General features: G+C 43.7%; 1 protein-coding gene across 3 annotated transcripts in view; it reads left to right on the forward strand.

Moving 5' to 3' along the window:
* Window positions 1-23,132, forward strand: part of PTPRA (protein tyrosine phosphatase, receptor type A) — a 174,476-nt gene that overhangs the window by 111,662 nt on the left and 39,682 nt on the right. For all 3 annotated transcript variants that reach the window (XM_025400744.1, XM_025400743.1, XM_025400745.1), the window contains 3 exons: window positions 12,473-12,557; window positions 13,734-13,807; window positions 14,046-14,182. In XM_025400744.1, coding sequence (XP_025256529.1) covers window positions 12,473-12,557; window positions 13,734-13,807; window positions 14,046-14,182 — 296 coding nt within the window. The remainder of the gene's footprint in view (window positions 1-12,472; window positions 12,558-13,733; window positions 13,808-14,045; window positions 14,183-23,132) is intronic.

Here is a 23,132-nt window from a genome sequence, read left to right on the forward strand (position 1 = left end):
CACAGTTCCCTTTAAACATTCTTTGTGTTGTTTTTCCCCTAGTCTATAAAATGTCAACCCTTTGTGGCTTTATATGGATTTTAAGGATTTTCAGCCCTTTAATGTAAAGTGTCTATGGCCTGAGATGTTGTATCTGTGGTTTAAGCTGGACTGCTGAGTCCCTGGTCACTAAAAAGTAGGTATTTGTCTGCAGAAGTGTGGCACATTTTGCCTAGAATGACAGTAAGGCTGCTATCAAAGAGCATGAGAGAAAGAGAAAGAGATCATGTAACATTCTAAGAAGTGATTATTACATTTGAGTTTTAAAAATGTTACTGTTTGAAGCAGTATTTTTATCATAATTTTCTGTTTTATCAAATCAGACTTGAGTTTTTGTCTGATTCCATTATTTAACCATACACTATTTTCCCTGTGTAATTAAGTAGTGGAACACTGGAAGGCATATGAAGTCCCACTAAGTAGGGAGCATTTGAGTCAGAAAAGTGGGTACTCTGATCTTTTATGTGATGTCCATCTGCCATTGTATTTGGTAAGGAATAGTGAGGTGTTACCATACTGTGTATAGATTTCCCTCACTTTTCCAGATCTCACTTTCCTAAACTTGGGAACTAAACATTGGATTAATACAGTGTCTTTGCTATTCAGATTCACTTGCCAGATTCTATCAAATGTAGACTTAAATAGGTTTTATTGTGGTAGATATTTATATGCTCCCTAAAACTGCTATTTTAACCAGCCTTACAATAAAGTCAGAAGTCAAAGTGGTAGGCTTCCAGATGAAACATAAGATCCGTTGACTCCTTCCTCTATTTAGTATATATTTTCATAATATTCAGCCTTTTCTTGCCCCAGATATCATACCTATTTTACCTACCTAATATTTAAGTAGTTTCCATGTTGTGATTAAAAAAATAAAATTACCTTAATTACCTAGATTATTGCTAATTGTGGCATATGTAAAGACTATTAATGTAATAAATCTCCTTTCTTAAGTCAAAAAATAATTTTGTATGATTCCAGTCAGGTGACTGAAAATGCATCGGTATTCTCAGCAGTCTCTGAAGTCCCAAAATCTAATGACAATTTTACCAGAACAGATCTTTAGAAGTATTGCTATAAATTTGGATATCACATTCTAATTTTAAGCCAAATGCTTTTTGATAAATAAGCCAGCTGTTTGGAAATATTTGTGTTATAATGGGTTCGATAAGCAGTTATGTCTTATGCAGATTAATTAGGGGCTACATGTTTCTATGCACTGGTCTTTGGGGTGCTTTTGAACAGTAGGGTCTGATGTTTTAATTGTCAAAACAAAAATAAATGAGAGGGAGGGCAACTTTTCTTCCTCTTCTGAAGTCCAGAAAACTGGTTATTTTCTCATGCATATTATTTTTAAAATGTATTCCAGCCAGGTGCAGTGGCTCACGCCTGTAATCCCAGCACTTTGGGAGGCCGAGGTGGGTGGGTAGATCACAAGGTCAGGAGTTAAAGACCAGCCTGACAGTATGGTGAAACTCCGTCTCTACTAAAAATACAAAAATTAGCCAGACATGGTGGCATGCACCTGTAATCCCAGCTACCTGGGAGGCTGAGGCAGGAGAATTGCTTGAACCTGGGAGGCGGAGGTTGCAGTGAGCCAAGATTGCGCCACTGCACTCCAGCCTGGGTGACAGAGCAAGACTCCGTCTCAAAAAAAAAAAAAAAAAAAAAAATTCAGCATCTTAATATTTGTAAAGAAGTAGTCCTCGAGCTACTACTTAAGTCTAGAAAGAGTTGACATTCTTGTTTTAAGAGTGTTAGGGCAGTTTGGGAGGCTGAGGCAGGTAGATCGTTTGAGCCCAGGAATTCCAGGCCAGCCTGAACAATATGGGGAAACCTTGTCTCTACTGAAAATAGAAAAATTAGCCCGGCATGGTGGTATGTACCTGTAGTCCCAGCCACTTGGGACGCTGAGGTGGGAGGATCACCTGAGCCCAGGAAATGAAGGTTGCAGTGAGCCAAGATTGCGTGACTGTACTCTAGCCTGGGCAACAGAGTGAGACTCTGTCTCAAAAGAAAAAAAAAAAGGGTGGGGATTATCATAGTGCCATTATTATTATGAGTTTATGATGGCTTTCTCTTTTTTTTTTTTTTTTTTTTTTTTTTTGAGACTGAGTCTGGCTCTGTCGCCCAGGCTGGAGTGCAGTGGCCGGATCTCAGCTCACTGCAAGCTCCGCCTCCCGGGTTTACGCCATTCTCCTGCCTCAGCCTCCGGAGTAGCTGGGACCACAGGCGCCCGCCACCTCGCCCAGCTAGTTTTTTGTATTTTTTAGTAGAGACGGGGTTTCACCGTGTTAGCCAGGATAGTCTCGATCTCCTGACCTTGTGATCCGCCCGTCTAAGCCTCCCAAAGTGCTGGGATTACAGGCTTGAGCCACCGCGCCCGGCTTATGATGGCTTTCTCTAAGTACCTTTTACATTCAGTGCCTTTTAGGCATCAAGGATTCCAGAAAAAAAAAATATATTTAAATATATATATATATATATATATATATATATATATATATATATGTGCATATGCTTCCCTGTCTCAGGGGGAAATACGTGAACATCAGGAACCAAAGGCTATTCAGTTACATGCCATTGGATATATCACACAAAGTGCTGAGGGAACTCAGAAGACTCATTATATCTGGGGAGTGGAAAGGAGGCACAGAGACGAGCTTTGGGGAATTTAGATTAAAATAGCAAATGGGGAAAATGAAGACACACCAGACAGGGCACAAGCAAAGAGACATGAAAGAGCAAAGTCATATGTTTGAGCATCTGTGTGCAGTTGACATGTGTGAGGTGTGGGGAGTGGTCGGAGGTGGCCTCAGCAGAATGGGTGTGGTGGTCCACTGAGTTCAGGAGTTGGAGCATCTCCTGAAGATGATGGTGAGTATGGAAGTCACATAGTCAGATGTTGGTTTTAGAAAGATATTCCAGAGGACTTAGGAGAGATAGATGGACAAGAGAAATTTAGGTTTCTGAATAATTTGGCTCAGAACAACAATGATTGGGCTCAGCCCAGTTGTTAGATTCTAGAGGCAATCCAATGAATATTGCTGTTTTTAGAGCCAATAGGAAACATTTAAAACAACATTACAACCTTGCCTTTGAGAGCTGATAAAATGCTTGTACCAAAAAGTGTGGCAATAGGTAAATGGGCCATAGGAACTGGGGTTATAGGACTATGGCTGTTCCTTCACTGACTAGTTCGTAGTTGACCAGCATGTGTCTGAAGTCGTTAAGTCACTTACCTGTTTACTTGTGAGCCCTTCAATTAATATGGCCCTTTGTTTTCTTGGAAAGAAGTTATAGCAAGTAGGTATCTGTTGTCCCGGAACACCATTTTAGTGTTTTTTCATTTTATGCTTGTTCCCTGGCCTGAATCTAGAAAGTAAAACTTTGCTAGAATGAAGTTGGGGTTGAAACAGTTTCGGTTTGTAACCATACTGTCTCTGTCTCATCTACTCAGCTCTGCCTTTGTAATGTAAAAACAGCCATAGGCTGGGCGTGGTGGCTCAAGCCTGTAATCCCAGCACTTTGGGAGGCCGAGACAGGCGGATCACAAGGTCAGGAGATCGAGACCATCCTGGCTAACACGGTGAAACCCCGTCTCTACTAAAAAATACAAAAAACTAGCCGGGCGAGGTGGCGGGTGCCTGTAGTCCCAGCTACTCGGGAGGCTGAGGCAGAAGAATGGTGTAAACCCGGGAGGCGGAGCTTGCAGTGAGCTGAGATCCGGGCACTGCACTCCAGCCCGGGCGGCAGAGAGAGACTCCGTCTCAAAAAAAAAAAAAAAAAAAAAAAAAACAGCCATAGATGGTATGTAAATGAATGAACATGGCCATGTTCCAATAGCATTTTATTTACAAAAACAGGCAGCGGGCTAAATTTGGGCTATAGTTTGTCAACCCCTGTTCTAGACAAAGAACTGCCTGAGCGTAGGAAGCTGGACTGAGGTTCTCTACTAGTGTGTGAACTTGTGGATACCAAAGCCAATCTCTTCCCTTCATGTCAGACACTTTGCAAATGTTACCTGTTTTAAATCTCCCATTACCTCTAAAAGGTGGAGGGTGCTATTCTACCATTTCATACATCATTCTAAGAGATTATCACACTACTAGTAAGTTAGGGTAGTAGGAATTTGAACTTCAGGTCTGTCGCACCCTAAAACCCTGTGCCCTGGAAATGATTTTCTAAGGCTGGCCTGTGGTTCGTTGGTTGATTTCAACCCAGAATTTAAGAATGTTTTAAGAATACATCTAGATGTAAGGATTTTTTTGTCAGTATTACTCCACAAACTGTATTATTTATTTTGACCTGATAACTCAGGAACTTTCTTGTATTATTTCTCTCCCTTCTTACTGGTTTCTTCTTTGGACTCTCCTGTTGCACAGGTATTGGATCTCCTGGACCTATCCAGCTCCTTTCTTTTCTGTGCTGTCATATTTTTCATCTTTTATTGCTCTGTGTTCTGGGAGCTTCCAGGACAGTTGCTCTTTCATACAACTAATTTGGTTTTCAGTTATATCAGTTCTCCTATTTAGCCTTTCTTTTTTTAGAGGCAGGGCTGGGGCAGACTCGTGCTCTGTTGCCCAGGCTGAACTGCAGTGGCCTGATCACAGCTCACTGCAACCTTGACCTCTGGGACTCCAGCAATCCTCCAGCCTCAGCCTCCCAGGTAGCTGGGACTATAGGCATACGCCACCATGCCCAGCTAATCAGATGTTTGTTTGTTTGTTTGGTAGAGACAGACTCTACCAGAGTCTCGCTAAGTTGCCCAGGCTGGTCTCAAACTTCTGGCCTCAAGCAATCCTCCCACCCTGGCCTCCCAAAGTGTTGGGTTTACAGGCATGAGCCGCCATGCCTGGCCTTGTTCAGCCTTTCTATCTAGATTTTTTTCTTCCTAATCATGTTGGCATTTTGTTTTTTTGTTTTTGTTTTTGTTTTGTTTTGTTTTGTTTTGAGACGAGTTTCGCTCTTGTTGCCCAAGCTGGTGTGCAATGGCGCGATCTCGGCTCACCGCAACCTCCGCCTCCTGGGTTCAAGTGATTCTCCTGCCTTAGTCGCCTGAGTTGCTGGGATTACAAGCATGCGCCACCACGCCCGACTAATTTTGTATTTTTAGTAGAGATGGGTTTTCTCCATGTTGGTCGGGCTGGTCTCAAACTCCTGACCTGTTGATCTGCCCACTTCAGCCTCCCAAAGTGCTGGGATTACAGGGTGAGCCACCGCGTCCAGCCAGTTTTTAAGAACTCTTTCTTACTACTCAGATTACTCCTTTTTATTTTATTTTATTTTATTTTTATTTTTATTTTATTTTATTTTATTTTTATTATTTTTTTTTTTTTGAGACGGAGTCTCGCTCTGTCACCCAGGCTGGAGTGTGGTGGCCGGATCTCAGCTCACTGCAAGCTCCGCCTCCCGGGTTCACGCCATTCTCCTGCCTCAGCCTCCCGGGTAGCTGGGACTACAGGCGCCCGCCACCTCGCCCGGCTAGGTTTTTTTTTTTGTATTTTTTAGTAGAGACGGGGTTTCACCGTGTTAGCCAGGATGGTCTCGATCTCCTGACCTCGTGATCCGCCCGTCTCGGCCTCCCAAAGTGCTGGGATTACAGGCTTGAGCCACCGCGCCCGGCCAGATTACTCCTTTTTAAATAGTGGCCTTTAAAAAATATCAGTGTAGGCTGGGCACAGTGGCTCAAGCCTATAATCCCAGCATTTTGGGAGGCTGAGGCAGGCTGATCACCTGAAGTCAGGAGTTCAAGACCAGGCTGGCCAACATAGTGAAACCCTGTCTCTACTGAAAATACAAAACTTAGCCAGGCATGGTGGCATGCGCCTGCAGTCCCACCTACTAGGGAGGCTAAGGTGGGAGGATCGCTTGAACCAGGAGGCCGTTGCAGTGAACCGAGATCACGCCACTGCACTTCAGCCTGGGTGACGGAGTGAGACTCCATCTCGAGAAAAAAAAAAAAAAGGCAATGTAGCAGTGGCTCACACCTGTAATCGTAGCATTTTGGGAGGCCAAGGCAAGAGGATCACTTGAGACCAAGAGTTCAAGACTAGCCTGGGCAACAACAAGACCCCCCCATCTCTACAAAAAATTTAAGAAAAAAATTTTTTTTTAAATCAATATGGCATCCTGTTGCACAAATTGCAGTATATTTTAAAAGGTTTATTCTATTTCTGTTGTCACCTCCATTTCCCAGGGTTACCATTGCTCTATTTGAGCTATGCCCTGGACCATTGAGTGGCCTAGACTGTGCTCACAATAGGTGTCCCTTCATCCCTTCAGAAGACAAACAGGGACATATATCCTAAACCAGGGAGGGGTTCAGTGATGGCTCAGGAAAATCGGGACAGGGTGCAGTTATCCTCTAGGAGAGCTGCCATTTTCTTTTTCCTTTCCTCTCTTGTGGTTGTCTAGAGTTAGCTTGGGCACTACTATGGTTTTTTTCTGTCTTCAGTCCCCAGGAAACTTTCTGTGGACCCAATATACTTAACAATCACATACGGTGTAGACCTGCTCTGGTGCCAATTCTAACCAAACCAAAAAAAAGCATTTATCAGACACTCAGGGAAATTCAAGCAGTATCTGAATATTAGATGATACGAAGGAATTAGTGTTACTTTTTAAATTGGATAACAGTATTATGTTTATGTTAAGAATCTTTATCTCTTAGTGATACATACCTAAGTAATTGCATTTGAAATGATAGGTCTCAGATTTGCTTTAAAAGAATTCAGTTAGAATGGGGTGGGTATAGACCAGTGGTTCCTTACTGGGGGCTATTTCCCCCAAAAGGCATTTAGCAATGGTTGGAGATACTTTTGGTCATCGAAATTGGGAGTTTGCTACTGACATCTAATAATTAGAGGCCAGGGATATTAAATGTCCTACAGTGCACACGACAGACCCACATAACAGAGAATTATCTAGCCCAAAATGTCATCAGTGTGACATTGAGAAAATATATATGCAACATATATTTTGTAAAAAAGAAGCCCTTACCAGTCTCTGTGACAAACTCTCTACTCTGTGTAGAGCACTGTTTTTCCAGCTGAGTCTAGATGGGAAGCCTCACTTGTCATTTGGGCTGTGGGCGTACTGGTGCTGGGTTGGCAGACCTTTGCTTAGGTACCATCCTGGTACCTCAAGGTCCACTTTCAACCCCAGTCCCAGTTCCCTCTGAGCTTGAGGTGTTTCCAGGCCCAAACTCGTAGAACTAGGACTTAGTTTTCAGCTGGAGGCTCTTTGGCTCTGTTTGATCTCTTGGGCAGTTGAGTCTCATCTCTTTTGTCTTCCAGAAATATCTCAAAGTTTCTGATCTACGTATGCCACCTTTTGCTGCCTTTCAGATATGCTGTTGATTCATTAGTATTTTTATATTTCTTCTACCATGTCAGTGTGCTTTGGGGGAAGATGAAGAAGTAAATGTATAGGTTTAGTCCAGTGTCTTAAGCCAAATGTGCCTAATTAGTTTCTTTCTTTATTTATTTTTTTTGAGATGGAGTCTCACTCCTTCACCCAGGCTGGAGTGCAGTGGCACGATCTCAGCTCACTGCAAGCTCCGCCTCCCAGGTACAAGCGATTCTCCTGCCTCAGCCTTCTGAGTAGCTGGGACTACAGGTGTGTGCCACTGCACCCGGCTAATTTTGTATTTTCAGTAGAGATGGGGTTTTGCCATATTGGCTAGGCTGGTCTTGAACTCCCGACCTTGTGATCCGCCTGCCTCGGCTTCCCAAAGTGCTGGAATGTGCCTAATTACTTTATTATAATACCTGATATACTGCCCCCTGTAGTTAGAATTTAACAAAGACGTATTTAGTGATAAATTACTATTTTTTTTGTTCTTTGGCTCAATGTAATACATTGTTTGTTTTGTGCCTGTTATGTGTGAGACCCTATGCTAGGCTTTAGGTGTACAGTGAGAATGAAGCAGACATGTAATTCTTGCTCTTGTGGAATTTATGCTATAAAGGAGGGATATTGATTAATCAACAACAGTCAAATATATAATTACAAAGTGTGAGAGGTATTATCAAGGAAAATAATAAGGTCCTTGCCTTACAAAAATAGTATAAGAAATAAAAGCCTTTTTTTTTTTTTTTTTTTTTTTTTTTTGAGACTGAGTCTTGCTCTGTCGCCCAGGATGGAGTGCAGTGCTGCAATCTCGACTTACTACAACCTCCGCCCCCCAGGTTCAAGCAGTTCTCCTGCCTCAGCCTCCTAAGTAGCTGAGATTACAGGCATGTGCCACCACGCCTGGCTAATTTTTTTTGTAATTTTTTTTTTTTTTGAGACGGAGTCTTGCTCTGTCATCCAGGCTGGAGTGCAGTGGCCGGATCTCAGCTCACTGCAAGCTCCGCTTCCCGGGTTTACACCGTTCTCCTGCCTCAGCCTCCCAAGTAGCTGGGACTACAGGCACTCGCCACCTCGCCCGGCTAGTTTTTTGTATTTTTTAGTAGAGACGGGGTTTCACTGTGTTAGCCAGGATGGTCTCGATCTCCTGACCTCGTGATCCACCCGTCTCGGCCTCCCAAAGTGCTGGAATTACAGGCTTGAGCCACCGCGCCCAGCTTTTTTTTGTATTTTTAATAGAGATGGAGTTTCACCATGTTGGCCAAGCTGGTCTCGAACTCTTGACCTGATGATCTGCCCACCTCAGCCTCCCAAAGTGCTGGGATTGCAGGCATGAGCCACCGTGCCCGGCCATAACAGCTAAAATTAAGTACATACTGTGTGCTAGTTACTGTGCCAACAACTTTACATGAATGGTCTAATTTAATATGCAGAATAACTTATTTCAGAAATAAGGAAACTGAAACTTACGATCCTAATTTAGTATTAGGAAGTCAGAGAAGACCTGTGTGGGAAAAGTGACACACAGAGAACCAGACAAGTAGGAGATATCCAGGCAAAGAACAGAGGGAGGCTGTGTAAAGCAGAAGGAATAACATGTTCAAAGGCCTGAGGATGGATGAATGAAAGAAAGCGTGGAAGGACAACCAGTGGCTGAAATTGAGTGAGCAAGGAAAGAGTGCAAGAGGTAGGGCAAGTAGGGGCTAGATCAAGGGGGTTGTTAGAGTCCAGGATAAAGAGACTAGATTTCGTTCTAAGGCATGAGAAACTGTTGGAGGGTTTTACCTAAGATTGGTATACACCCTAAGTTGCTTTCCTAGAGATCCCTCTGCTTTGTGGAGAATAGATTGGCAGGGGCAGAGGCTTACTGTGATCCAGGTGAGAGAGGATGGAGGTTGGGACTACACTGGTGGCAATAAAAAAAATGCAAAAAAAAAGCAGATTTGAAGTTTTAGATATAACTCTAAAATATATTACTTGCAGCTGTGCTAGATATAGAAGATAAGTGTGAGGAAGAAATCAAGGGGGTTTCCACATTTCTTTCTTGAGCAACAGGGTGGATTACAGTACTAGCTACTGAATGGTGAGGGAAAGGTTTTAAACACAGAAAGCTTGTGTTGCCTATGAAATTTGAAGTGGAGGTGGAAAATAGGCAGTTGAGAATCTGGAACTCAGAAAAGAGGTCTGACCAAACAAAGCAACTGTGGGAATTGCTAGCATGGCATTTGTATTTACAGTCATCTCTCTGATCAGATTAACTAGATATAGAGAAAAGTGCCAAGGACAGAGCCCTGAGGAATTCCCACATTTAGAGATCTGGTGTTGGAAGAGGAACAGATAGTGAGGGAAACTGAGATGGAGCAGACGAGATAGAAGGAAAATCAGAGGAGTGCTTCATTGTGGAAAGCTAAGAGAGGAAAGTGCTTCAGAGAGGAAGGAGTGATCAGCCAGTCCAAATGCTCATTTTAAGATGAGAGCCACATACCACAGTATGTTTGAAACTTACTATTAACAAAGAAGCATTGTGTAATATCTTCCGTCTCTCTAAAAACAAACAAAAAAAAACCCATCTGTCCACCTCACATCTCCCTCCATCTGTCACTCCCTTCCACTGTATCCCTTAATGTTAAAAGTCCCCCTGAAAGGACCCGGTGTCTCACTTTGTCCTTTTTCTATCTTTATTTCACTCCATTTAGGCTTTCTCACCCATATTCAACTGAAGACACTCTTGGAAAGGTCACCAGTAGCCACCGTCTTGTCAAATCTGGTTTCACTTCTCTGTCTCATCCTTCTTAAGTCTGTAGGCAATATTTGATTGAATTGATTGCTCCCTCCTTGAAAATCTCTACTCTTGGCTTCTATGACACTGCATTCTTAGATTAACCTCTCACCTCATGGCTGTTGCTTATGGGTCAGTTTAGCTTTTAAGAGAATGTAAATCCAGTTATATATCTCCTCTGTTCAAAGCCCTCCAATGGCATAGTGTTTCTCATCACACTCAGAATTAAATCCACAATCATTGCAATGGACTCCCAAGTCCTAAGTCTGCTGGCTTTTGCCCACCTCTCTGGCATCTTATATTGAACTGGCCTTTGTGCTATTTCTTGAACCTGCCAAACTCCTAAGAGCTACTATGCTTGCTGTTCCCTGTGTCTAGAAAGCTCTTCATCCAGATCTTTGCATGGTTCTCTTCACGTTATTTAGAGCTCTGCTCATATATTACTTCCTCAGAGAGGCCTTCCCAGACCACTCATCACTGCTCCCCAACCTGTCACTTTCTCTCTCCCCACCCTGCTTTTTATTCCTCATAGCACTTGTCTCTGTCTAAAATTAAGTATTGACTTGTTTATAAACAGTGTCCTCCTTCCTCCCCACAGAATATAAGCTTTCTATCACTTGTCTGCTTGAACACTTCTCTGCTCCTAGTGTCTCAAACAATGGCATGAAATTGCTGGTCCACAAATATTTGAATGAATGCTGCTAAAAGGTTGAATCAGATGAGGATGGGAATGTCCCTGTTGGATTTGGCAATATGCCATTTGTTGGTATTCTGGCTGAGCAGTTTAAACAGAGCACTGAGAGTGGGAGTCAGAGCAAATAGATTAAGGAGAACCTGGAGGTAAGGAGTTAGACAAGACGAATTAGACAGCTATGTGGAAAGTCAGCTGAGAAGAGAGACGCAAGGCTGGTGGTGGCTGGAGGAGGGTAAATGAGGTCAAGAAGACAAGTGTTTGAGGTGACAGCAGTGGATGTAATCCAGAGCACACATGACAGGATGGGAGGGACTTGTCTTCCCTTTTAGCAGGTAGGAAAATGGTGAAGATAGTTACCAAGCCACTCTGATGGTGTAGTTCATGGAGTGAGGTGGGGGGTGAGAGTGGAGGCGGATGAGTCAGTGCCTGGCCAGCTGCATGAGAAACAAGGCTAGGTATTGGGTGAAAGGGAGCCAGGCCCTGTGAAATGAGGTGGGATTGCCATGTCTTCAAGCCAGATGTTGCCATGGTTGGGGTCCTGGCAAAAGGTGACTGAAGGAGCAGCGTGTGGAAAGAGGAAAAAAAAAAAGCACCCAGCAGTTTGTTACATGGTGGCTGAGGATCTAATAATGTCTCCTTGTTTTGTTTTATTTTTATTTGGCTGGTCTTGAATTCCTGGCCTCAAGCAATCCTTCCACCTCAGCCTCCCAAAGTCTGGGATAGGCATGAGCTGCCACACCCAGCTGTCCTTGTTTGTTTGTTTGTTTGTTTTGAGACACGGTCTTGCTCTGTTGCCCAGGCTGGAGTGCAGTGTCACAGTCCCAGCTCACTGTAACCTCCATCTCCTGGGCTCAAGTGATCCTCCTACCTCAGCCTCCTAAGTAGCTGGGACTATAGGCACACATCACCACACCGGCTATTTTTTTTAATTTTTAGTAGAGATGGAGTTTTACCCTGTTGTCCAGGCTGGTCTCGAATACCTTGGCTCAAGCAATCCACCTGCTTTGTCCTCCTAAAATGCTAGGATTACAGGCGTGAGCCATTGTACCCTACCTGTCTCCTTGTTTTAATTAGGAACAATATTCTCTGCGCCAGGAAACCATTTGGGTTTATGATAGGAAAACCGTCTTTTTGCCTTCCTCTCCCATCTTCCTCTAGATGGAGCCCATTGAGGCTGAGAGAGTGTACAGTGTTGGCCCTGCATACCTAGCTTGCCATCAGAATTGGATGTGTTCATGCCTCCAGATAGTCCAATACTTTTTACGTGCTAAGTACTGTTTTAGGCTCAAAGGATATAGCAGTGAGTAAAACAAACTGTCTGCCTTTAAAGAGCTTTTATTCTAGTGCAGGGAGACAGAGTAAATAAATGTATGATAGTCAGAGATGGGGTGAGCATGTCATCCTGGGCCCCATGCTCTCTCCCCACCTCACCTCAATAGCCCTGGCATGGCAGTGGGAGGTGCACACTCACACTCTTCTCTGTTTCCATTTCCTGACATCTGCAGGACTGAATGAGCTCTTCCTCTTCACGGTGTTCCCTTGAATGGCTGACTTAAACCCTCCATTGCACGACACAGTAATGACTTGTTCTGTTCTCTTGATTTCAGATGAGACACCAATTATTGCGGTGATGGTGGCCCTGTCCTCTCTGCTAGTGATCGTGTTTATTATCATAGTTTTGTACATGTTAAGGTGAGCCTACTAACACTTCACGTTCTCTTAGATTCTGTTTCAATACCCCAGTGTCCCAATGAACCCACACAGTCCAGTAGACAGTAGGATATACACAATGAATAGGATAGAGGGGGAATGGCACATGATGGTGCTAAAATTGAAGTTCTACTTAGAAATGATTTAAAAGCTCTATATAGTCTTCCTTAAGTCCTAAACCCTCCCTCTTTCTTCCATCTGTCCAAGCCCAGTCTCCCAACTCCAGTGCAAGCTAAAACCCAGAATGGTAGTTTGGAGGTTGAAGTAAGAAACCACAGTTTGTTATTAGGGACAGGTGTTACAGGATCTTTAGGTCTAACCCTGTTGAAGGAACCCCTAAAAGGGCCCCAGTAAGATTACATGCTCAACAAAAGCCTACTTTATTTCTAGTTGGGGTTTTGTCCCCAAACCCTTCTGGGACCCCTGGCCCTGGCATGCTGAGCTGAGCCATGTGAGTTGTGAGTTACAGGATCCCTCTTTCTAACCTTCTTTCAGGATCCTCTAGACATTACCACTCTAGCAGAAGCAAGGAAGGGGAATCCAAGGGAGAGAAGAGGGTGGTGCATTTATTCTCTTCCTGCTAAAGCTACTGCCCTGACTAATTGGGTTTAGCCCTGCCTTATTTTTGGCCTAACCTATTCTGTGCTCCCTCTGTTCTTCTGCAGGGATAAAGAGAGGGAAATCGTGTGCCCCCTATAATTTGTCATATGTCTCCATCATTCTGCAGGAGACTTGTGGCCAAAACTGTGTCCACCCAGTCCAAAGCTCTGGGCTTCTCCCTGGGTCTCCCAGGCTACACTGAGGAAATACCAGTATTTTTGTTTGATATATATTGTCTGTCTCCCCCAACTGTATTCTGTCCACTCACTCTCTCTGCACCTGGTGTGGCTGTGCTCTCCAGTGAGCCACATGAGCCTGAATATACTGTTGGGGTTCCCTGGTTGGGTCCCAGTGTGCCGAGGGTAAACAGGAGTATCCCGAGGTACTTGGTCGCCCCAGCATGCTGCTGCTCAGAGTGTGCATGACCTGTCTCTAAAAAAGCCCGATTATTTTTAAAGGAGATTTAGAAAGGCTGAATTGATGAGCAGGAATACAGAGCTGTGATTTGCCTCTCCCGCCTCTGTGCTTCATTCTTCACTGTGATCATTTTCTCATTAGGTTTAAGAAATACAAGCAAGCTGGGAGCCATTCCAATTCTTTCCGCTTATCCAATGGCCGCACTGAGGATGTGGGTAAGGCATTCCTTAATGTCATGGGGAACCTTCACAAGGAAGGAAATCAAGAAATTAGGAGTTTCTCCATCCTTTTAAAAAAATAAGATGATAAAAAAGAGGAAAAAAGAAGATTTTTGAAGAGAACAGTCCTACTTTTTACAGGCCTGGTCCATGAGGTAGAACCCCCAGTTTAGCCTCCAGAAAAGGGGCTAGGTCCTCAGGGCACCTGACTGACCTTCTCCCTTGTGTACTGCAGAGCCCCAGAGTGTGCCACTTCTGGCCAGATCCCCAAGCACCAACAGGAAGTACCCACCCCTGCCCGTGGACAAGCTGGAAGAGGAAATTAACCGGAGAATGGCAGACGACAATAAGCTCTTCAGGGAGGAATTCAACGTGAGTATTTTGTTGAGACTGGTGTATCAGCAGGGAAGAAGACAGACCTAAGGTCAGACCTTTCAGACCTTTTGAGTCTTGAAGTAAAAAAATGGGCTTTTAATGTTTAAGAGGTGAGAAATGTTTTACCAAGTTTATCTGACTCCCTGTATGATCATCGATTGGAAATGAAGTAAGATTTGCCTCACCTCCTAATCTACCCATCCATTCATTCATCATCACATCTCTTACTTCTTTTGTTTAATAAATACGTAGCAAGCATCTAATATGTGTCAGGTAGTATTCTAGTTGCCAGTGATATGATGAGGAGCAGAAACAGGTCCAGTCCCTACTCTCAATTAACTCACTGTCCAGGAGGGAAACCCCACAAACAAGAACAAAACTAATTAAGTTCAAACAGCAGTGCAGCACGTGAAGGACTGGTGCGTATTTGTAGGCATCCATATTAAGAGGTTGCCTTTTTGAGTCTAGAGTAGGGGTGTCAGTGTTTAAAGTAGGCAGTAGGATAGATCAGTGTGGGAAATGGGAACCATGGGAGACTACAGAGCACAGTTCTCATCTTGAGTATTTAGATTAGTATTTATAATTCCCACAAGGAAGCAGAATACGTTTGTAAACTACCAGTTGGTGATCCTAGCCTACCAGTTCTGATCCCAGATCAGAAGAGCTTCTGGCTGGCACGGTGACTCAACGCCTGTAGTCCCAGCACTTTGGGAGGCCGAGGTGGGCGGATCACGAGGTCAAGAGATCGAGACCATCCTGGCCAACTTGGTGAAACCCTGTCTCTACTAAAAATACAAAAATTAGCTGGGCATGGTGGCATGCACCTGTAGTCCCAGCTACTCAGGAGGCTGAGGCAGGAGAATCGCTTGAACCCGGGAGGCGGAAGTTGCAGTGAGCCAAGGTCGCACCACTGCACTCTGGCCTGGCGACACAGCAAGACTCCGTCTCAAAAAAACAAAAGAAGAGCTTCCTCGAATAAATGATACTTTAATTGATACCTAATCATAGGCAAGGGTGGCAGGGAAAGGGCAGTGGGGAACCTTCTGGGCACTGGAAATAGCAGGAGCAAATTGTCAGGAGTGAGTGTTCTGAGGGAGGGCACATCCAGAACACAACAGGGCTGTGTGCGGCTGAAGGGCCGAGCTTCAAAGGAGGATAAGAGGTGAAACTGTGAAAGATGGCTGGCCAGACCAGAGACCTTGCAGATAGTCATGAGAGAAGTGGCAAGCCATAGAGCAGCCAGATTTACATCTTGAAAAAATGACTCAGCCGGGCACAGTGGCTCACATCTGTAATCCTTAGCACTTTGGGAGGCCAAGGCGGGTGAATCACAAGGTCAGGAGATCGAGACCATCCTGGCTAACACGGTGAAACCCCATTTCTACTAAAAATACAAAAAATTAACCGGGCGTGGTGGCGGGTGCCTGTAGTCCTAGCTACTCAGGAGGCTGAGGCAGGAGAATGGCGTGAACTCGGGAGGCGAAGCTTGCAGTGAGCTGAGATCGTGCCACTATACTCCAGCCTGGGCGACAGAGTGAGACTTTGTCTCAAAAAAAAAAAAAATTGACTCTGGCTTCTGTAAGGAGAATAGCCCATGGGCAGACCAGAATAGTTGCGGGGAATACAGTTAGGGGTTACAGGTGTTAATATCAGAAGTGCTAATAGATTGACCTAAAGTGGTCATGACTAGGAAGTGGGAGATGGATTTAAGGACACAGGAGCAGTTCCAGAGTTGGTAAATACATCAACTGGGGCATTGCTAAACCGTCAGTTTCCTTCATACCTTTCCACTAAGCCATATGTCAGCTTTGCCTTATAGGCTGACTCTTTTTTTATCAGTGGGAAAAATTTTCCCAAAAGCTTCTGGAGACTTCTCTTGTCACATGCTCCTTCTTAAACCTGTCGTGAGCAAGGGAGAAAATAATATTACTGTGGCTGACTGAGACTAGTCTAGATTATTCCTGGGTCAAGGCCAGGCACGCTGGCTCACATCTATAATCCCAACACTTTGAGAGACTGAGGCAGGCAGATTGCCTTGAGCACAGGAGTTCGAAACCAGCCTGGGCAACACGGTGAAACCCCATCTCTACAACAATGACAACAACAAAAATACAAAAATTAGCTGAGCATAGTGGCACACGCCTACAGTCTTAGCTACATAGGAGATGAGGTGGGAGTATCTCTTGAGCCCAGGAGGTGGAGGTTGCAGTTAGTCAGATTCACTCCACTGCACCCCAGCCTGGACAACAGAGCCAGACCCTGTCTCAAAAAAAATATTTTTTTAGATACTCATGTGGGATATGGATGGATAACCTCACAGAATAGGAGGTCTGGTAAAGGAGGAATGGTTATTGGGTCAACAAGTCACTATTCATATCTGCTCCACAATAGAAGGGCTTAAGGGGAGTGGTGGGTGATGTCAGATTTGCATTTTGAGAAAATCACTGACTACAATATAGAGAATAGATAAAAGGGAGAGGCAAGAGTTAACAGAATAGCTTGGACCTTTTTGGGGGGCTATTGGAAAAATAGCACCATTTAATGTTCATTATTGATTGATAAGATTTACCACATCCTGCCGGGCACAGTAGCTCATACCTGTAATCCCAGCACTTTGGGAGGCCAAGGCGGGCAGATCACCTGAAGCCAGGAGTTCAAGACCAGCCTGGCTAACATGGCGCAATCCCATCTCTACTAAAAAGACAAAAATTAGCCAGGCGTGGTGGCACGCACCTGTAATCCCAGCTGCTTGGAAGGCTGAGGCAGGAGAATTGCTTGAACCCAGGAGGCGGAGGTTGCAGTGAGCACCATTGCACACCAGCCTGGGTGACAAGAGTGAAACTCCGTCTCAAAAAAAAAAAAAAAAATTACCACATCTCACAAGACAGCCCTCCAGCCTCAGTACCATAGCTGGATCTGTGCTAGGCATTATACTGTTTTGTAATCTATAATACCACCTGCTTCTGGGTGATGAGGTATGTGATCCCATTACTATACTTTTTTCTGTCAAATTAGTTCTTTTCTTTTTCCATAACATTAAATTTACGTAAGCATGAAACAAATTATTTGTTTGGAGGTAATATTCCCTGAGACCCCATGATAAGGTATTTCAGTAAATCCCTGGATGGTGATGGTATTCCTGGAGGCATGATAGGTAAATTCAGATAGATATTGTGGTGAGAGCCATTTGCTGTGCTACCATGGCAACTGTGTTCACGAGCTCATTGGGCCAGCACTAGGGTAGTGAGGGAAAGGGCTGACCTTCGTCACCTGGGTTTCTAGCAATGAGTGCCATCTGGTGAGCATTCACATGGAACATAAATATTTCCTTTCTTGTTCTAGTTATTTACTACCCAGCGATTGGTTTAGATCCTGACCTCCAGTGAGATTAGTAGTGTGATAATTTGCTTGAAGTTCACTTCATTAGGAGGATTTCGTTTTTATACACATTGAAAGCCATCACTTAAGTAATATACCCCATAGCAGTCTACTTCCAGCATGGGCCAGCATGTCTCACCAAGCAGTTTATATACCAGGCCAGACTTTTTCTTCTTCAGTTAACTGTTGATGTCAATAGGAAGTCAGTAGTATCTATTGCAGCAGTGGTTTGTGTGGTAGGCATTTTATAGCAATCACTTCCAGCTGATAATGGGATTCTGCTGGGCATGTTCAAATCTATGGCTGATTGGATCACATAATACCTAGTTTATGAGACCGGCCTGGTGGCTCATGCCTGTAATCCCTGCACTTTGGGAGGCTGAGGTCAGAAGTTCAAGACCAGCCTGGCCAACATGGTGAAACCCCTGTCTCTACTAAAAATACAAAAATTAGCCAGGCGTGGTGGCAAACGCCTGTAATCGCAGCTACTTGGGAGGTTGGGGCAGGAGAATCACTTGAACCCAGGAGACAGAGGTTGCAGTGAGCTGAGACCACGCCATTGCACTCTAGCCTGGGTGACAAGAGCAAAACTCTGCCTCAAAAAAAAAAAACCTAGTTTATGATGGGGAGTTCAAGTCATTTGGATACCTGTATCTGTGATCAGGCTTACAGTTTCTACCTTAGAGCCCAGTACTAGGCTAGGAGCATGGTCTTGCCAATAGGATCATGGTCTTATTTCCGTATTTTAGGGTTTTTCATTATGATTCTTCTGTTTACCTTACTACAAACACTTTAGAACTCCATACAATCTACCAGAGCTTATTTCTCTGTGGCCTGGATCAGCAGGAGTACCTTCTCTTTTCAGATCACTCAATGAATTGGTCAGAGGCTGGGCACAGTGGCTGATGCCTTTAATCCTAGCACTTTGGGAGATGAGGCAGGCAGGTCACTTTGAGTTCAGGAGCTCAAGACCAGCCTGGGCAACATGGCAAAAGCCTGCCTCTTCAAAAAATTAGCTGGGCGTGGTGGTGTGCATCCATAGTTCCAGCTACTTGGGAGGCTGAGGTGGGAGTATTGCTTGAGCCTAGGAGTTTGAGGCTGCAGTGAGCTGTGATTTCACCACTGCACTGCAGCCTATGTGACAGAGCGAGACCTTGTCTCTAGGTAGGTAGGTAGGTAGGTAGGTGGGTAGATTGATTAGATGGATTAGATGGATTAAATTGAGAGATCAGAGTTGAATGCAAGCATAACGTATTTGCTGTCTCCAAAACTTAAAATGGCCCAGCAAGCATTGCTCCTCTTCGTTAGCAGGAGAGGGGTGATGGGGCAAGGGGCAGCAAGTTGTCCTTTATGTTGGAGGAGATACCCTGACGTGCTGCAGGCCTTTTACCTTCAGAAAATTTGGCTGAGGTGGCAGGCCACTGTATTTTTCTGTCTAACATGTACATCTAAGATACATAACTTCTCGCTGTTCCATGTCTCACATTGAAGTCATTAGCATAGTTGTCAAGGTAATGTCCTGTGAAACAGACAAAATCTCAGTGAACCAGATCACAAGACAGAAAGGTCAAGATGATTTATCACTGAGGCTGCTCTTGCCATGAGCAAGAAAAACTGCTTCAAGTAGTCCACACAACTTAAAAAGAACATATACTTACCCCTAGCGGTAGTATAGGTACCCGGAGTTATATGTTAATCTGCAGGAAGTAGAGTACGTCTGGAAAAGTAACTGTAAATCTGCAAAGTCTTCTGTAGCACTTAAGGTCCTGCGGTTTACATGGAGACTTTGCCTTTTGGTAAAGAGATCACTGCTCTGGGAGCTTACATTTGCTCTTTGTGTGATAGTTCTTATCCAGTGGGCTAGGGAATCTGTGTGTCTTTGGGCATCACCTAATGGCCAATGTTATTGAAAATCAAGGTGGCAGAGAGGGAGATCTAGCCAACTTCACGGAGCCAGGAGCAACTAGTTTCTTTCCCTCCCTTTTGGAGGCCCTGACAGACAGACAGATAGATAAGATAGATTAGATAGATAATAGGTCCTAATGTGAAGCCACCTCGGGCCAAAACTCCTTCCATCACCTGGCCTGCAAAGGCTCCGTTCTAATCAGCATATCTTAGCAATGTTCTGAGTTCCTAGGAATTAGTTACCTCAAGGCCAGAACCTAGCAGACCCCAAAAGATGCATTTCCCTTTGCCTAGTAAAGTTACCATGGTAAATATCTGCAGATTATTAGGAAAGGATGAGGAGGGAGGTTTATAATATATGTGTGTTAATACAGTGTGGCAGGGTTCCTCCTTACAGATGCCTGGCCTCCCTGTTATTGAAGGGTTCTGGGTCTGAAATGACCCAGGCCTACGAGTTGGATGAGGGGGCCCTCTCTCTAGCATGGTAGTCTAGTAGGCTGCCTCAACTGACCTGGAAAGTTACTTTCCATTTCCATTACCCGGAGCTTCACAATGAATTATTCACAGCCATAAATCATGGTCTCCAACAGTCTTTCAAGCCCACGTAGATCAAGAATCCCATTTAGAAGCAGTCCCTTCCACTAGCATCTCACTCTGCTGAGGACAGCCAGGAAAGTACTTCTGAAAGATTCCAGTGCTTTCTTCACCAGTGTACAGCCTCAGCAAGGCATGTGTTATGGATCCCATCAAGGGCATACTGAAGGTGTCAGTAGAAAGCTGAGCCTTTGGAGTCCATATGCCACTCTGGTCTCCTCTACTTTGTGCCAAGGATTTTCTGGCTTTTCATTATCACCTCACTAAATCTAGCATTCAGTCCAGGTTTCCACTGGCCAGCCTAGCTCAACATTAAAACCATGGCCAGTTACCTGAGCTGTTACACTACCTGCAGAAGTTCTTTTGACCATACCATAATCAGAAATTTGGTTTTATCCAGGCCGGGCACAATGGCTCATGCCTTAATCCCAGAACTTTGAAAGGCCAAGGCAGGCAGATCACTTGAGGTCAGGAGTTTGAGACCATCCTGACCAACATGCTGAAACCCCGTCTCTACTAAAAATACAAAAATTAGCCGGGCATGGTGGCGAGTGCCAGTAATCCCAGCTACTCGGGAGGCTGAGGCAGGAGAATGGCGTGAACCCGGGAGGTGGAGGTTGCAGTGAGCCAAGATTGCACCATTGCTCTCCAGCCTGGGGGACAGAATGAGACTCCATCTCAAAAAAGAAAAGAAATTTGGCTTTAACCAAAAGTCATACTCTTCCCTTCTTTGTTATAACGTCTCCAAAATCTATATCAACAATTGTTCCTATCATTTTTAATGATCCAGCTCAATGAATTCCTATAGTTTCTTCTGGGTATTTGTTAGCTCTTTATTTTTTTTTTCCTCCGGTAGAGACGAGAGTCTTGCTGTATTGCCCAGGCTGGTCTTGAACTCCTGATCTCAAACAATCCTCCCGCCTTGGTCTCCCAAAGTGCTGGGATTACAGGCATGAGCTACTGTGCCTGGCCAGCATTTTACTTTTCTGCTTATTTATGTATTTTACCCTCAGGTCATGTTATGGTTGCATTCTGGTAATGTGTGAGCAATGCAGGCTGGGTTGTGGGGCAGTTTTCATCATGACAGCAAGATGCAGTAGAGAGCATAATAGAGATTTTTCGAAATTAGCTTTCTTCAGGTCGTCTCTTTTATCATCATTTCTGTTGTCTCACTTAAAGCCTTATCTTTCTCATGAGCAACCCAGGAAAGATGTAAATTCTGTGGCATTAAAATTCAGCAACTAGCAAAATTTGGAAATCTTAACATTTCATTTAGCAAAATACATGCATAGTAATGTAAAGGCCTTGAGTCTTGGGTTTTCATTTCGAGGTGAGCATTTGATATTGGAGCTGGGATGTTTCTTGTTTTGTTCTCTAATATTGTCAAAAGTAATCCTACTCCTTGGTTTCAACATTTCCCCTCTCCTTTTAGTTGGGACACCCCTACTCCTTTACCACCAGCTTGAACACATCACAGGTAATTGCAGGCAATAACTAAAATAGTAGTTGTGCAGCTATGAACTATGAGCAGCTTGCTCTTTCCCATCCTGGCAATTGGTTGACAGTTTCTTTCCTTCCATCTGAACCCAGTAACATCACCCACATTTCCCCCAGCAGTCTCTCAACTACAACCCCACTTTGATAGTAATTGCTAAATCAGTTAAGCTCCCTAGTTAAAAGCAAGAGAAGTCAACTCAACTAAATTAAGCAAAAAAACAAACAGAACTGTTGATTTGGGAAGACATTGGCAGAGCTGGCAGAATCAGAAGATAAGTTGGAGTACCAAGCCTCAGGTAGAGCCCGACCCTACCTTGGTGGCTTTGGGGCCCTTCTAGGAAAGCCCCTGCTTCTTCCTAGTTTTTAGAATCCTGGGAGAGAATCTGATTGGCCCAGTATGAGTCAGGTATGACTGTGCTTGGATCAGTCAGCCCTGGGAGGGAAGAGGAGAAGTAGCACATAGGGCAAACAAACCAATTTGTGTCTACTGTCATAGAATAATATTTTTAATAACCATCAGATGGGGAAGGCCTTTCTAAGCTACTTACAGTAAGATTTAGATGCCAGAATGGAAAAGTTTGAAAGATAGTAAATATATTAAAATTTGAAACATCTTTGTGACAAATGATGCCATAAAAAAGTGGCCAACTGGGAGAATCTGTTTGCCATAGGTAGACAAAGAATGCTCCAGAATATACAAACCTGTGAGTAAAAGGTAAACAATCCAGTCAAGAAATTGGCAATTTACAGAAGAAATACAAATGGTCTGTAAAGATATGAAAAGAAGATCTACTATATCTGGTAATCAGGGAAATACTCATTAAAGCTAACCATTATTTTGGACCTATCAGATTTGAAAATTTAAAAAGATTTATATCAATTGTGGACAAAAGTATGGGGCTGCAGAGACTTACACACAGGTGAGGGAGTTCAAATTGGTATTGCATTGGAGGGATGATTTTGGCAGTACCAATCAGTATCTTAATGTTTGAGTTGTCTGACCAAGCTTCTGAGATTCTTAAAAACCCTTATTGTACAAATATATATTTGTACAAGGATGTTTATGACAGCATTATTTATGATAGCAAAGAAGATAAAGCAAGTATCTGTCAAATAGAATGGCCAGATGATTTCTTATATCCATTATGATATTCTATACTATCATTAAAATAAATGTGTTCACATAGATCTCTAAGTCATATTGTTATGTGAGAAAACATGGGATAATTTCGTTTTTGTTTTCAAAAATATGTGTATCTATGTGTGTTTGGGTATGTTAATGCTTTTTTAAGTCTGAAAGACTACAAATTGTCAACAGTGGCTGCCTACAAAGAGGCTGGAAGAGAGGAGAGACATAATAGGGAACTTTGTTTTCTACTAAATTATTTGACTTAAAACAAGCATATTCTTTTTATAATATTTTTAAAGCAGATTTTTTAAAATATGGGAAATAAATATAATGGACTTAGTTTGCTTCGATGGATATATAACATCTAGAATAAAGAAGTTGCTATGCCTAGTTTGAACTGTGTCAAGGGTCTTGTGGTCAGGTCGCTGTAAAAAGGGATATCAC

Source organism: Theropithecus gelada, chromosome 10, assembly GCF_003255815.1.
Source record: "Theropithecus gelada isolate Dixy chromosome 10, Tgel_1.0, whole genome shotgun sequence".
Classification (NCBI taxonomy): domain Eukaryota; kingdom Metazoa; phylum Chordata; class Mammalia; order Primates; family Cercopithecidae; genus Theropithecus; species Theropithecus gelada.